General features: G+C 36.8%; 1 protein-coding gene across 2 annotated transcripts in view; it reads right to left on the reverse strand.

Annotated features, from left to right (window-relative positions):
• Positions 1–16,838, reverse strand: part of FAM135A (family with sequence similarity 135 member A) — an 81,153-nt gene that overhangs the window by 3,768 nt on the left and 60,547 nt on the right. For both annotated transcript variants that reach the window (XM_082276888.1, XM_082276889.1), the window contains 7 exons: positions 16,571–16,725; positions 14,004–16,314; positions 11,841–12,001; positions 10,094–10,185; positions 7,998–8,095; positions 2,582–2,733; positions 1,564–1,674 (listed from right to left, as the gene is read on the reverse strand). In XM_082276888.1, coding sequence (XP_082133014.1) covers positions 1,564–1,674; positions 2,582–2,733; positions 7,998–8,095; positions 10,094–10,185; positions 11,841–12,001; positions 14,004–16,314; positions 16,571–16,725 — 3,080 coding nt within the window. The remainder of the gene's footprint in view (positions 1–1,563; positions 1,675–2,581; positions 2,734–7,997; positions 8,096–10,093; positions 10,186–11,840; positions 12,002–14,003; positions 16,315–16,570; positions 16,726–16,838) is intronic.

Genomic DNA, 16,838 nt, shown 5'->3' on the forward strand with positions numbered 1-16,838 from the left:
AAAGAAAAACTTTCTTCCTTCTCTATGAGGGAAGCATAAAACTTATGCTTATCTAAAATTATTAATTTTTCACATCTCTTTCTCCTTTCTCCCCAAGCCTTTCTTCTCCCTTACACCGAACTCACTGAAGGACCTGGAAACAAGATGGTATATGAGGCTGTGGCCCAAAATATAGCTCTTTCCATCTCTTTGGTAAGGAAAAAAAAAACCAGAAACTGAGCCTGAAGACTTCTATAGTCCTTCTACTATTTATGAGAAACAAAGCCTGAAATGCAGATGACTCTTGAGACGATGCTATCCAGGTATTTCAAAAATCCTGTCATATAAAGGTCTGTCATCAGAAAATATGTCACATTTCTACAACAGAAAATAATACTCAAATGACAGTGTCTCTAGTCATGTTGAGATACATACACATAAAACCATGCAATATGATTTTTTTTGAAGCCAACTAAATTAATCTGATTATCTCTTAAGAGGGGTCCCACAGTCTTACTCAGCATCTAGTGTGTAACTTCTCACACAACTTCTGTTTATATTCAAACCTTTATTTTCAAAAGACTGCAAAGCTAGATTGAGTTCACCTTCAAATACCAGTTCAGCCTTAAATATTACCTTATCATCAACAAAATCACTTTGTGATAGTAGATTCTGAAGAGGAGGGTAAAAAAAAAAAAATCCAAGTTTTTCTAAAACCAATTTCTGATCAATATTCCTATCTTACCTATTTTTCTTCTTGCTCCTTATTTTTTTCTGCTTTTTCCAAGTCATGTAAATTTTATATTCAAGCACCTCAAGAGCTATATGCCAGTCTTTTCCTGCCCATATCTTTGTACTTCGTCGCTCTTAACAAAATTCCAGCTGTGACAACCTAGAAATATTTTGATGTAGGAGTGTGCCCAGATTTTTCACAAAAAACCACAAGCATCTCTGGCTCCACAACTGCTTGACTGACACACATTCAGAAACACCTGTCAGATGAATCCTCAGTAATTTTATAATGCTTAATGGAAACTACCCCCCTGCTGGCACATTATCCACTGGAAAACGCGTTCTTGGCCAACAGTTGAAATAAGAATATTAAACCCAGAGAAAACTGTATGAATTATACAGTATGAATAATCTAATCTGGGTTTTAGCTATTATGCTAAGTACAACTTCTCCTTCCTTTTCAAAAATGAGTTTTTGTTTTCCTTGACCATCTTAATGAGGTAATAAAAGACTATTTAGCAAAAACTTTAAAGTCAAATTTTACACTTATAGTATAGATAAGAAAGGCAGATACAGAAACAGGTAATCCTAAATGTGTATGAAATGTACTTGACTCGCCACACAGTGGCTCATAGATAGATATTAAAAAAATCCCCTATTTAACTATTGGTTGCACTCAAGTTCTGATAAAAAAATGGTTTACTGTTTACTTGAAGCATACAGGACTAAAGTAACTCTTAAATATTAAAACTGAAACAGGAGCTTTTTGATAATAATTTTTTTTTTTTAGGTTTCCTATTCACATTTATGCACAGTTGCCTTTAAGAGATAGGAAGCATTAAGAAAGCTTACCTGCTTTTTTACTAAGTTTATATAAGAATGTCTTTCGTGGATCTGAATGGTCTCGACATGTCAATTGCAATAAAGAACCAGACTTCTTCCATTTCTGCATAAACCACAGTCCTGCATTGTTAGGTACAACATGAGTATAGATTGACAATAAAATATAAAAACTAATTAAACACAAGTATAATATGTAAAGTTCATAACAGCCTCTCAGATGTTAATTTTACTTTTCATGTAAGCATTGTCAAGCTCAGAAACAGTTTAAATTTTCGTTTTCTTTCCTATCTATACAATGAAGCATGAAGGCCTTTATTTCCACTACTGTACATGCCTGCCCACAAAAAATAACTTCCAGAAAGTGTAAATACAGTAAGCCAGAATATACATATTCTATTTTGATAATTTATATAATATTAGAACATTCTGATGTTCAAAAAACAACAGGCATTACTTCTCCAATTTCTAAACTGAACTCATTAAACATAACTTGAAAAAAGGAAGCAGAATTTTGTCACAGGAATACCACAGTATAATGTTTTCTATGGTGCTATATTCTCTTTATTAGTCAATGAGCCGGGTGGCTAACTGGCTTTTCAGAAAATCTTGCCTCCCTCACCATGCACATTTGCAGAAAAACACTGCAGGTTGTAAGGGATTTTTGAGAGAGAAAAGACACTAATAGTTCAGAATTATTTTAATGCACCTTATCTAATTGTTTGGCAGATTAAGTATATTCAAATTCAGTTTATAGTAAATTGAGCTCAGCAGATTAAAACTGGACTTTATTTATGCTGTAACAGAAAACCTGAACCAAACATACTGGAAAATACTTACACCAATCATCTCTTGCACATCCCTTTTATTGACACTTTATTTTTACAACCTTTCTCTCTTCTTGTGACAGTGAAATATGCAGTTTCTCGTAATTACAGTAATGCAGAAATGTGCACCCCACATGAAATTGCTAAGTGCATTTCAAAACAGTATTTCCCCTAAACTTACACTACTGAAAAGAATACGTCACCTGTATTAACAAGAGCACTGCTGTTGTAGAGGGTACCAAGATGTGGTCCAGACAGAGACAGGAAGGTATGAAGTTTGTTGAGGTAATACTTAAATCGATGTCTTGTGAGCACTGAACGGATTATTAAATTACCCAGTGAGTGTCCAATAAAGCTGTTTAAAAAGAAGAAGCAATGTAACACAGAATTTTATGGCAGGATTTTTCTTTCTTTTAACAGAGAAAAAGAAAACCGGTGTCGTGAAATGCTAAAAGCACACAGGAGAAAATTAATAAAACGTTTCCATTCAGAACCTGTATTTTATGCCATACAGAAGGCATAGCTTGTCCATGTCTCTTGAGCTGCACAAACTCATTACAAACATGTTTTGAACTTCTCCAGAAACATTTTATACAGCATTTTTGAAAAGCTAGCAAAACCAAACTATCCTTCCACCAGCATCTACCACCCAAACCCAAGATTATTTCTGGGCTCATTTCCTGTAGCACCGACTATTCAGAAAATATTTTATCAGCCATGTATGACTGAAAAAATCATTACTTTTGCATGTGATGGCACTCAATATGATAAATGTATGAGCATTCCTGAAACAATCTAGTGAGGACAGATTCCAAAGGTAGTCCTAATAAGGGGGAACACCATTACTTAACTGGATCTAATTATTTAAAAACAGAAGCAACATCTCAGATCTGCTGAGCAGTTTAACCAAAAGAAGTGATTATTGGCTTGAGCAAGCAATTGAAGAATATGTATCTGTCAGGAGAATATTACTCTTAGGTGTTTCCCTGGTTAAGCAATTTAAGGGAAAGATGGATAGGATTCTTTAGCTTCTTGTATCTAAGGATAAATATTACTTAATCTGAGGTGCTTAACGTCGCATATGTAAGTCTATATAAAGCATTTCTTTAAAACGGACACTACAAAATTAAGCAATTATAGTTATTATGCTTACAGATCCCTGCTGAGGTAAGGACCACATCAGATTAGGCACTGACTTAAAAGTATATGGTAGGGACCAGACTCATAAAGTTAGAAGGAAAAAGTGCCTTCCTGCATTACGGATGGAATCGCAGGATATGGTGAAAACAGAAAACCATCCAAAATTATGTATAATTGAACTACCATTGCTGGATCACATATGTGCTACAATATTATATCTCTAAGATCATCCTTCCTGTTTGCTCTGTATCACTACATTCATCAACAGAAGTAGCTAAAACAAAGCTTCCTGTAACATCTGTATAAAATACAGTGCTAAAAGATTACTTGACTGTTTAAATGCTTCCCAAGCAAGAATTGTTGCCTTGGAAAACACCAATTTAAAGGTAAATTACAAAAATTCAAACATTTGGTTATAGAATGGCAGAACCACCCTGAACTCCTAAACAATTATGCATTCCTATGACAGAAATAGGCCTTTTGTTCATTATTAATACATAGTTTAAGCATGTATGTATATTCTTCTCAGTTGCTTTTACTAATAGATTTTTAAAATTACTTGTATGAGAAATGCTTTGCCTCAGCTTGCTGTATTTGCCTAACTAATTTTGAAATGAAAGATTATGTATCCTCTGAGGTGTCAGCACAGCAACAGTGCATTTGCAAAATGAAACACTGAGCTGCTCTCTTGAATACTAAAATTTAAAACTATTCTCTTAGAGTACTTCATAAAATCCACGCAAGAACAACAAAACTACAGATTTCTTTAAGAACAAGTAAATGACCACAGAAACTCAGCTGATCCTGAAGATGATCTGCATGATGTAACTTCTCTTGAGTAAAACATTGTTTTCTACAGAAGATCTGAACATTAGCAGATATACTCTCTTGACAGTTCTCCTACAGTGCAGACAGTGTTTATTAAAAGTCATTAAAGGGATGAAAAACTCTTATATTGTACCATAACAAAGGGCATTTTCTGTGAAAAATTCAGGAATCCATCTATCAATTCTATCATCCTTAAGAATAAGGGCATACCTGAACAAAAACTTCAGAAACACGGAAGACCCATTTTAAGGAAAACCAGGTGTTCACAATCAGCTATGTGAATGTACCTCAAAGATTAAACACTTGTACTTAACTGGAAAAGACTTAGAAATAAAACAGAGGTTACAGTAGTATGTTGTGGTCCAATTCTGATGCTTAGGTGAACACATGATAAGCCTTAAATTTGTTTTCTAGTAGAAAAAGGTTTAACAATTTGCTCAAATCAAAAAGTGGAGAAAAAGGAGAACCCTTCAAATAGGGTCTTGAAAGTATAAGACAGGAATGTAATCCATCCTACTCATGGGATGCTCTGCAAAAGCAATGAGCACTAGGTGACAGTATTACAATCTTCTGAATGCATCATTAACACACTGAAGTTAACAGAATTATCGTTTTTATACATGCTTTATGATACAAGTCTACCAATTCAGATCATACTAGAAAATCAGACACAGCAAAACCTCATTATTCTGTGCCAATAAACAAAAACCCAGTCCAACTATAAAAATTCATGGTAGAAAGAAAAATCAATCAAGATTCATAATCAATGATGTGCTGAAACAACAAATAGATGTTTTACTATACACATAGCATTAAAAAATTTCCTTTTATTTATGAGCCAATGTTACTTAGAGAGAAGATGACAAGCTGATTAATCCACCTGAGGTCAAAGTCCAATACAAGTCATCAGAAATTACATAAGACCTGACGTGCAAAACAGTTTCTGAAACTACACTGTAAGAGCAGGTGGTTTATTCCCTAGCTGCGTGGTTACCTGGGACGGCTTCCATCCTCGCAGATACTCAGAACTTGAATGGGTATGACTGAGCAACCTGACGTGCTTCAAAGTTGCACTACCTTTGATGGTGGCATTGGTATGAGTGGGTAACTGATCCAAATAACCTCCAGATGTCCCCTCAACCTAAAGCCTCCCATGATTCTTTACCAAACAGCTCTTTTATAAGGCAAATTGCATTTGTTTTGAATCACGCTTCCAGCTCACGCTTGCTGCATGCTTGTAGTGAGCACAAAGATTTTGTTCAGAGATGAACGAACGTGTTAGATAATGAATTGCTGCAATAACTGATATTAGCTCTGGAGGTACCAAAAACGTTTCCTGAAGCTGACACTATTCTAATGGTACAGGGAGTGTCTTTTCTCAGTACAGGAATGTAACGCAGTAAATCAGATTTCCACATTACTTGAGAGCACGAGACTCTGCATTTATCCAAATAAAGGGCAGAATCTCCAAACATCTCTGCACTTGTCTTGACCTGAGCTGATTTTAATTTGTTTAAGCTGTGACAACAATCATCTGCCGGTGAAGTAACAACTCAGGTCTAAAGTTGTTTTAGTTTCACTACAGTTTCAATTAATAACAAGTAGTTGTTCTGTGTGGCTTGACTGTGTATCATTAGAATGAAGTGTGGTGTGGAAGAGTGCAGGTCCCCAATGGTCTATTAATGGTCACTGCAGGAGCACAATTGTGTAACTCAGGAGAAAAAGCCAGCATTAGAGATAACACAGAATGGGAGGGGAAAAAGAGTAAATGGGAAACAAAAGAAAGAGTAACTGGGAAACAAAAGAAAGAGCATATGGGCCATCTGGAAATATAGAAATATGAAATTAATCTATCCAGACCCAAGGCCAAGGAAGCTGGAATTCCCACCATGAACATCATTGTCCTTATACTGAAGCCCTGGAATGCTGATGTCCTTACTGCTTAAACAAGACAAAATCCACCAATCTTAGGATGTTGGTTTTTTTTGCCATACAAAATCATGGATCTAGACACTGATGTCTATTTTGACTGGGTTATGGAGCAGGACTTGTAGAGAGAACACTTCCTTTAGGAGAAGGGAAGATTTTATGAGGAGAAACCAGCATCATTCAGGAGACCACAGATAACTGCAAGGTCTGCTTTCTACAGTAGCGTAACAAAAATAAGGCAGGAAAGCATTGGCTGCTTGAGCAGAGGATTTCTCAGCAATACTTTCTGGGTTGTACCTTCAAGGCCTTGCACAGAAGCATGTCTTTCTGACAGCTCTCTCATGTAGCTACCAGGGAACAGCTACAGGATTTGCTCGCAGATTTAACATTCTCATAAGAAAAGCTTAAGTTGAGAAAAAAAAGCTTCTGCTTCAGTAGGGCCCAAGACAAGTATACACCTTAAAATGGAAACTAAAATAAAAATTCATAGTTGTTTTTTTCTTTCAAGTGACGAGTAACAAATAAAAGTGAAAAAATATTTACAAATTGTAAGTCTTATGAGAGAAGCAAGCCAAAAGCAAACAAGAGTTTAGTTCTCAGGGATGACTAATGATAAGGTAAGTGGGTGGGTTTGCTCACTACAGCCTTCAGACAACAGCCTGGGAGAGAAGATCCTGGTGTGTGCTGGTGGATTACAGAACTCCTCTCTCCCATACCAAGGGTGCTACTACATAGTCTGTGAAACAAAAATATGATCGGATAGTGCCTCTTTAATTTTTAAACAAACAGTTTAGACAAAATTAAGCATGTCAAATCTTTCCTATCTTAAACCAAAAACATTTGTTTAAATAGTGAGATTATGTTTAAATGTTTTAGATGTTTCCTCCAGCTCAGTAAAGCCTACCAAATACATGTACATGCAGAAACTTGCCAGAAACACATGTGACTAGCAAGTAAAAAAACCTTCTGGACGGATAATTTGAGGATGCCTGAAAAAATCAATGAAGTCAGGCTTGAATTAGCTCCTGTCGTCTATTGATGAGCTAACTCCAGCAACACTGCTGAGTTGGTAAGGTAGTCTGCCCAAATGGTGCACCCTACTTTGAGAAAATAAATGCAACAGGCATTCCCTGGAAGTAAATGTAAAAGAAAACAGGAATGCATAGACTCTGGTAAGCCCTCTAGTAAGATGTAAAACATGCTCTTTAGCAGATGAAACATTCAGCAAACATAAGAAAATAATGAAATACATTATCATGCAGCTGCCCTTCAATGTCACAGGTAAGATGAAAGTGCCCTGTAGGAATGACAAGACAAGCAGTCTGCCATGTCATACTTGGTGAAGGGACTATAAAATCAGAAGGAACCTAACTTCACCCTGGCATAGTGCTACTACAGTTTCCTTCAACTTTCTCAAAATACTATCTGTTTTTCTGCAGAACCCTATTATGTAGGATCTGTGGAAGCACAGGACAGCAATTCATTAAATGCAATGCTTAACCTCTGCCCCAAACCCAGCAACAGATGAGCTTACAGCATTGTTCAGTCTTCTTTCATTTGGCAATTCCCTCTCTCCATTGTCCTCCTTCCCCCTACTCCTCCCCCCTCCCAAACTGCTTTTTCCCATCTCTCTTTTGGCCTGCTCCTGAGCATCACAGTTTGGAACAACCCAGGGTTCTAGTTTTAAGTTTATTTCTGTAAATAGTATAGAACAGATATTACCTGATTTTTGAAAGGGGTGGATTATAAATTTGTATATACTGTATAATTTCATCTAAAAGACGATCTGTCATGGATTCAAAATCAGCAAAGGTATCATTCTGTAAAATAAAGGAAATAAAAAATAACTGTATTTTCTAATGCAGCAATATACATTTTGCGTTCAGTCTGAATTCTTATTCCCCAGTGTTTTGATCAACAGAACACAAATAAAAGCATCGATGTTAACTCTGAATACAAACACTACAGCTAGTTATTATAAATTTTTCATGTCATTTTCTTATAACATGGAATAAAGTGATACACATTTTACTGTAAGACTACTTTCTTCTAATACACCAAAACAAATCTTAATGCTACACGCCCAGCCGTACTTCTAAGCTGTTCTCTACACTTAAGATTATCTGTAGTGAAACAGAAGACCAAACTGCATGTTCAGAATTAAATCCCACTGCCCATGAAATAGAGATGAGACAATTACTGCAACAGCAGTCTACATTAATACTGTTTATTCAAAATGAAACAAACAAACAAACAAAATCCTTAAGGCCTTATGCCCAGCTCATAGCTGATTATCTCTAATGATCAGCAGTATGAAATTAAAAGAGATAGGCAAAGTCTGCCTAAAACTTTTCAACACAAGTTCCAATGGATCTGTGCTAAAATCTGTAATGTTCAACATATTGGTAAATGATCTGGGAAAGGGAAGAAGGAAATGAAATACCAGTTTGTAGATAAAACTAAATATCCAGGATAGTCAAATCTAGAACCAACCAGAATTTCAGAATAATCTTACACTACTGCATGCCTGGGTGATAAAATGGCAAGAAATGCAAACGCATGCTACAAAGGGAAAGCCGGCCCTAACTGTATATGGAAACAATAATCTATACATCTGTGCAGCATGTAATCAGCTGTGTTAGGAAAGCAAGGAAAGAAAATAGCAAGATAGCATTTTGTCAGTCCATAGTGCACAAGCATATAAATGCCCTGTCTAATTCTCATAATTCGATTTTAAATGACAAGAAATTTCAAGTGGGCAGGGAAAGGTATCATGGATGAACAGAAACTGTCTCACATCTAGTTGTAAGAAATATTAAATGGACTAAGTCTCTTCAGTTGCCGCCTGAGGAAGAAATTTTACTTGTTTATAAAATACATGATTAACTGAAGCAGTGAATGAGGAATTATATTTCAATATCCTTGTTTGCAACTGAATTATTAATGTATACAAACTGCAGAATTAACCTCAACTGTATGCTGTGGATACAGAAGTAAAAACATTCAAAAAGAATCAGCCAACATTAAGGAGAAAAGTCTGTCAGTAGCTATTAGGCTCAGTGGTCTCAGTGGAATCCACAAATCAGAAAGTCTCACAGCTGCTGACTGACACAAACTACAGGGCTAGAGAAGAGAAAGCCTGGCTTGGTGTCTGTCTAGCCTGTTCCACAAAGCATCCCAGCAGCTACTGCTAGAAAAATGCTAGTGCACTAAATGAAGCTTTTGTTTGAGCCATTGACGAGACTTTGTTCTAGTTCATCTCTGAAGTACGTGTAATACAATATGTAACACACACACAAAAAAAGTAAAAATTAGTCTTTTGTGCTTTGTCAAGTTTACTTCATCAGAAAATAGTAAAATTCACAAAAGTTTAACACAAGAGGTAATTTGATATTGGTTCAGTGTGATGATGTAGATCTTGCAGCATGCTGACAAAAGAACGAGAGACAGATATTTTGTATTTCTCAGATCCTCTGAAATAACACATCTCCCTTCTTGCTACACCAGTTTTCACTATTACCATTTGTACCACTAGGACTGAGCATATTTTATCCACAATCCAAACTGCTTATGCTGAGAACTTAGGAGACACAGTACACACAACAAAATGGTAGCAACAAATGTTGCCCGTTAAAATATTTACCTTCAATACCATATTGAAATTACTTTGACACAAGCCACAGATCAAATCAAGGATGTATGAGAATACAATAAAAACATACAAAATGTGGTAAACAAAATAGTGCCCTTAAATAAATATGTCTAAAGGTTTACACTGTTCGTAACTTTACAAAAATTCGTAGCTGGCAAATAAATACCTGATTCCTTTCAGACATAAGAAATTCAACTCTTCCTCCAGGCAGCCCTAGCTCAATGTAAGTCTTCACTAATCTTAGATCTGCGCTGTTACCTTCAAAAGAAAAATAACAATTGAGTTAGATTCTGCAAAGTTAACTTGCAATAAAAGCACTCAATAAAAGCACTGAAAAGAATCTCTGGCAGAACTTTTTATTTAAACACAGCTAATGATATTCAGCCCTAATTAAAATTCAGTGAGACTTTGAAAGATAAACTACAATGTCAAATTAAGTGACAAAATGGTTATGAAAATGACATTTGATGCAAACACTTTCAGAAAAGCAAGGATGTAGGAAATCATGTTTGATTTTGTCTTAGCATCCAACTGATACACAGCACTGTGAACATTACATTCTTGGAAGCCTAATTTTGATAAAGACAAAGAACTCAGAGCTCGCTTAAAGAATTCAGTGAAGGAGTATTTTCATAAAATGAAAAGGCAGAGTGAACCATCAGCAGATAAAGATACATTTAGACTGGTACCCAAAACAACAAATGTTAGTTTAACTAGCATCCTGAAGATTTTTCCACATCAATAGTCATGGATACTTTTGAAGAAAGAGTAGCCTTTCTGCCTTAACTAGAGAACAGGATTTCTATTTACATCTATCATTTATAGGAAATAGCTTGTATAAGCTTGCCATTTCATAAGAAAATTCTAACTATGTGGACTTTCATAAGGCTTCAAACACATGTATTTTTTAAACAACAGGCTTCTTGGTCAAGTTAACTTTTCTGCCACTTCTACATAGAGTAGCATGTGAATATCTACACTAGTAAGAGGGAATACCTCCAAGTCCTATCTTTAAAAGTACTTAACACAGGCTGCTTTCTGCCCAATGGAGGAAAGAAAAACTACACTGTTATTTTATTTTTTTAACTTAGGAATTTGAAAAATGAAGAAGGTACCTGTGCAGTATTGGTGCAGTCCAGTACTCTATTCTACTGCCCTCTTGTGTTTCTTTACATTGTTAATTTAAGAAGTGTCTCAAAAACCCACAAAAGCTAGATGGGATATTATTTCTTAATATGCATATATGCTTTGAACTAAAAAGGTGAATATACTCAAGCTACTTAAACTTTACAACCCTTTCAATTAGCAAGCGATTTTCTCACTTCTACCACAGTAGAATCTTTGTCCTTGGAAATATTCAGAAACCCAACTGGACTGCATCCTGGACAACTTGCTGTAGGCGACCCTGCTCTGAACAGGGAAGCTGAACAAGACAATATTCAGTGATTCTTTTCACCCTCAACCCCTCTGTGATTCAGTGACTTAACCTTTTAAAAACTTATAAAAAACACCTGACTGTGTTTTACATGTACTATTTCTTTTTCCTAACAAGACACACATATTTCATTTTCCTTGACAACACAGCAATTCTAAAGAAAACAGCTTTGTCAGTAACTCCATTCTATTACCACAACACAGACAAATTCCTCTATGACATAAAAAACTTAAAGATGCACCTGATGTGAACTATGGCATTAAACAGATTTATGTGCAGGGAAGTTTTCTTTAAGAAGTCTTCTTAATTTAAAAGATTTTATGGAACATGTTGTCAAATGTAGCAGTCCAATGTCAGATTCCCATTTCCCTCCAGTGAACCTATTTCAGGTGTTCAGTTCAGAGTTCGAATGACCAAAGCTAAATCTCACGGGTAATCTGAACTGCTATCTTGTACAGTATCACATTTCCCAGCATACCATCTAGGCCATGGACACAGACAATAAGATGTACTCCTTTGTCTGAACACTCATCGTCTTCCGTACTGAAATAAGGCATTGAAGAAGCCAGTTTGAAAACATCACTATACATAAATCCAGGAAGTTTAAGTTGCCTCAATTCTTCTTTAGCCTGTAGGAAACTGGAACAAAAAAATACTTATTATACATTTACTATTGCTAGATAAATGTGGGGTCTTCCAGGATAGTTTTCTACTGTAATTTTGCTTTGTATTCTGTGTAATTAATATGAACAAAAATGTATTTATCAAATTACTACTTTCACAAAATAAGCCAATTCCTCAAAATATTTTTACTGCAGATTCCCTACAGCCCCTTTTCCTCTGTAACAAAAACCGTATCTCAAGCTCTACTCTCTTCTCTCCTTTAACCATCTTTAAAAACTCTCAAGTATTTCTGAAACCACTGAAGATTCTGGGTTCATTGTGGTCTTGAGCAAGCAACAGCTTTGTTTCCATGCAATAACAAAATTATAGAAATTATAACCAATTGGAAGTCAAGTTTAAGATTTTCACTGACTTTTGATAATTCTTGCCAAACCCCTTTCTTAGGTCAGCAGAGAGGTGGAGTCAGTGCTGTAATATCTCACCATAGGGTTCCTGTGGTAGGCTGAATAACTGATACTTGCTTCTGAAACAACCAGATCCAGACTTCTGATTATATATTCTATGAAGGCATGCACTATAAGGTTTTTAATAGCTGAGATCCTCACATGCTAAGAGCTCCTTGTGTTCCTCCCTTTCTTCCACTTCCCTTAGTTTTTGTGTATGACCTTCCTAATTGCATATCAGTTTCCCTGCAGCAGATACAGCTTTATGCTTTCTTATGCTTCCTTAATCCATCTGTTCCGCATGATGCCTTACAGCGCCATGCTGTACCCCATCCTCTTCTGCCTGCTCACTGCTTCCCTCCCATTCTACCTTTTGTTCTCTGTTTTCCCAGCTTTATCTTTAGCTCATTCCTCACTAACTGGCAGGAGCAGGCCTCAATGAAGTCAGCCTGAACAGAAACCTCTGCTGGCAGCTGCTCTTATCACTCTGCAACAGAAGCTACTTGAGTTTGTACTCAAGGCATGTTTCCTGAACACACCAAGGGTGGTTCTTTATGGAGCAGATCATACCATGTGGATTCACAATTATCTCATGTTCCAGGAGACTCTGCTTTTCCCACAGCCAAGTCCTTGATTTTATTCCAAGTTCACTTTTATTGTTATAGAACAGCCTGAGTAGTCTCTGCTCTTCATCTCTCCCATTCCACACCAGTACCCACCATACAGTATTTCAGAAGCTACTTTTTTGGCCACTTCTAACCTGTTTTCCTCCATCTGACTGCTCAATCCTTCTTCCCGTTCTCAGCTGCTTTTCACAAACTATCTGGTTTTTTATCTCTTCCGCCAGCTCAGCATTGTTTCTACCCTTAAATTTTCTTCTCTCACAGCAACATTTTACTTCCAATACAACACATAAGCTGCTGCTTCACATGTTCATTTAGCAGCAGGGGGTTATCAGGGAAACTCCGATGTTTACAGCAAGAAGAGATACAATCTGGGATCCCTGATGTTCCTCTAAATTTGGCTTTCCTGGTATCCAAACTGCAGTGTAATTTAGAGCACTGTGATCTCCGAGGTGTTACATTTTTGATACCTGAAGTTAAGATTTAAAAATAAGGCAATTACTGTAGCTTGCATTACACATTTGCTTCACTTAACTAATCAGATGGACAACCAGTTACACAATGTTTTTGGGTTTATGTTTTTAAAGTCAAAGCATATTTTCCCAAGCTTGCCATTTTAACAACTTCCATTTCATAAAATACCATTTTTATGCTCAGTAGCCTTTACAACATCATTCTTCAGCTGAATGATTATTCTTTAAAAATAACAAAGAAAGCTCCTGTTTTGCTTGTTTCTCAAACCACATGAAATTACAAGATAACTGATAGAAGTAGTTCAGTGCTAAGACACTTCTTATCTCAACATCTAGAACATGCTGTTACTTGGGCATGCAGAATCCACAAGCCACAGTTCTGGGGCATTCTACAACCCAACTATGCTTCTTCTCCCCTTCTCTACTATATTAACATCATTTCTAAAAGTAAAAAGTTTATTTTAAAACAATCACTTACGCTAACATCTGAGGTTTTGGGGAGCTTTCATACCAGGAAACAGGTGAAGCTGAGCTGTAGGATATGCTGCCTGGCTGTTGTGTAATTGCATCAGATTTATTCTTTGAAGAAGAGGTAACATTGCAGGGAGAGTCTCTCAGAGAAGAAGGGAATGACAGACAACCAGGAGTACAGACAGGGGGCACAGTTATTATGTCTTGCAGGTGTCCACTGTCAATCATTTCAGATCTCAGGGCTCTCTCTTCTGCTAAGCCATGATCCTGGTCAGCACTGCAAGCTCCATCTAATATACTGTAATCTGTTTCTTCATAATACCCATTTTCAATCATTTCTTGATCCTCCTCTTCTTCCTCATCTTGTTGGGAAGAACAAATAATTTGTTTTTCATATGCTTCCTTTTGAGGGCTAACAGGATTGCTGTTGTCCATAGGTAAAATATCTGAAATATCTGTGCTGCTTTGAGAGCCAAAATAGTTTTCAACAAGTCCTTGCTTTACCATGTCAGCACTACCAGTTGGAGAAGGATTATCTGTACCAGTTTCACTTTTAGCTACTGACAGTTCTTCAGTTGTGCCCTTTAGTTCTAAAGCCTCATTATGTTTTCCTTTGTTTGTTTTTTTAACCTCGTACACCGCATTTACAGATGAAGAACCTGAAACAGCACATGGTTCACCCATACAAGTTGTTTCCAAACACAACTTAACTGTTTCTTCTGTATCTCTAGAATGCCTTTCAAGGTCCTGAGAGTCCTTGCAGGTTGTGCCAGGGCCTGTTTCTGGGCTGTAACTTTTCACATCAGTCGGTGTATCCTCATCTGAAGCAACCAAGTGTAACAGATCTTTTTTTCCTGAGAGCGAGGAATGTATAGACAGAGTTTTGTTATCCAAGTGCCCTGAAAATACAACAGGCTGTTGCTGCAAACTGGTGTTTGATGTTTTACTGTCATCACATTTTGGCAAGTCAATTGCTCCTAGATCCACTACTGTTTTGCTGTCACTTAGCTGATACTCAGGTACAACAGATATCTTTGAATTCTCATCAGGTGACAGCTCATCATCATCTGAAGGCAGTGAATTTATGGATGTCAGGGATGACTGTATTTCACTTACAGCACTTGTACTCTCAGTGCAATGGCTTTCTATTGTGTTTTTTATTGCACAGTCTGGTTTTAGTAGAGGCTGAGGAAACACTCTCTCACCATTGTATGCACTTTGTCCATGAACATTTTCAGAAACATGATCAGGGTTGGGGTGAGTTGCAAAAGAACTTGGTTCACTTTCTACACCTGAATCTGAAAACCTAGAAGAGGCATATGTCACACTAACATCTGGTAATTTAGTCATGTCTCCACTTGCAGAGAGTTGATTTTCTTTTGTTGAAAGAGTAGGAGGATTACTTTTCATTTTTGTCAAGATGTCACTGGGATGCTGAAAGTTTCTCTCATGGACCTCTTCCTTTTCAAGCATAGATTCCTGTTCTCCCAAACTCAATTTATTTCCAGATTCTGAAGGCTGAATACTGGGTGTCAGCAAATTCTCTTCATGCACTCCATCTTGTGGAAACTCGGCCCATGATCCAGTGTGAGCCACTCCTTTCTCCTCTTCATAAAGATTCTTATTACTTGGTTTGACCTCAATTGTCCTGACTCCTGAGGAAGATGGCTGACCTCCATGACAACCTTCAAGTGTACCTCTGTGCTGTAAAGCACTATCTGCTTGAATAGTTCCAGAACCTGTCTGGGAGATAGTCAGTCTATCAAAAACAGCCTCATTTTCACAGTGCACAGGACTACTTGGACCTGGTTGGTCACCTTCAATCCTGACAGCTGTTTCGTCAAATGCCAAATACGGAAGGTCTCTACGAGTTATTTGCCTGGTGCAGGCCTTTGTATCCCAAGGAAATCCAACTACTCTAGGGTCCAGCCCTTCATTAACATTGTATGAAGGCTCGCCTTCCAATCTTTTACAGGCATTTTCCAGTGCTTCACTTATCAAACATTTGTATCCTACTAACACCACAGAGTCCTTTGGGTTCTGTTTTATGACTTTTTTTGTGTTTTCAGCTTTTATTGTTTTTATGAGCTTAACAACCTTAGCTTTGGATTTATTCGTATCTTCATTTTTCCCTTTCAAAGTTTTTGTTAGCATCTTTTCAGATTCTGAATGACAAAAGATGGAGACACCTGCAGGTCTTATTTTCAGTTCTGGGCTAGTAAAACCAGCAACAAAACCTTCTTCAGCTTCAAATTTATCTTGTTTATTGGACTCTGCCCTTGGAAGACTCTGAGCTACCAACCAGGGTACATCCAAATCTTTCACAGAAAAAAAGAGGGGCGGGGGGGGAAAGAGAAAGGATGTTTACAATAAGATTATGCAGGTAAGTGATGCTATAACACACTAGCAATTATAGAATTTTACACATCCTCAAAACTCAAGCTAAAACCCTATACCCTATCAAATAAATGTTGTCCTTTAAAGGCAGCAAGAAATTGACATAAAAATACTCAAGTTTTACATAATTTTTGCTCATTTCTTCAAAAAGGAAACTGTACTGTGAGGTCTGCTTACCTTCAGTAATTGTATCTAAATACCGATCTTCAAAGATAATAGGCAAGGAGTTCATATCTCCATCTAATTCACTGCATTCAATAGGGAGGGGTGGAAGAGAACTGCAGAAGGAAGTGTTTTTGATAGCTGCACACATCTGTAGATGACTTTGAGCACTGAAAAAAGGAAGCAGTCCTCCATGAAAAAAACAGAACTATTTTTACATTAACAGAAATTACCAACAATTTAACTGATTTTAGTAGAAGCTTTTCTACTAATTAGCTGTTAA

Source organism: Coloeus monedula (genome assembly GCF_965178545.1).
Source record: "Coloeus monedula genome assembly, chromosome: 2".
NCBI lineage: Eukaryota > Metazoa > Chordata > Aves > Passeriformes > Corvidae > Coloeus > Coloeus monedula.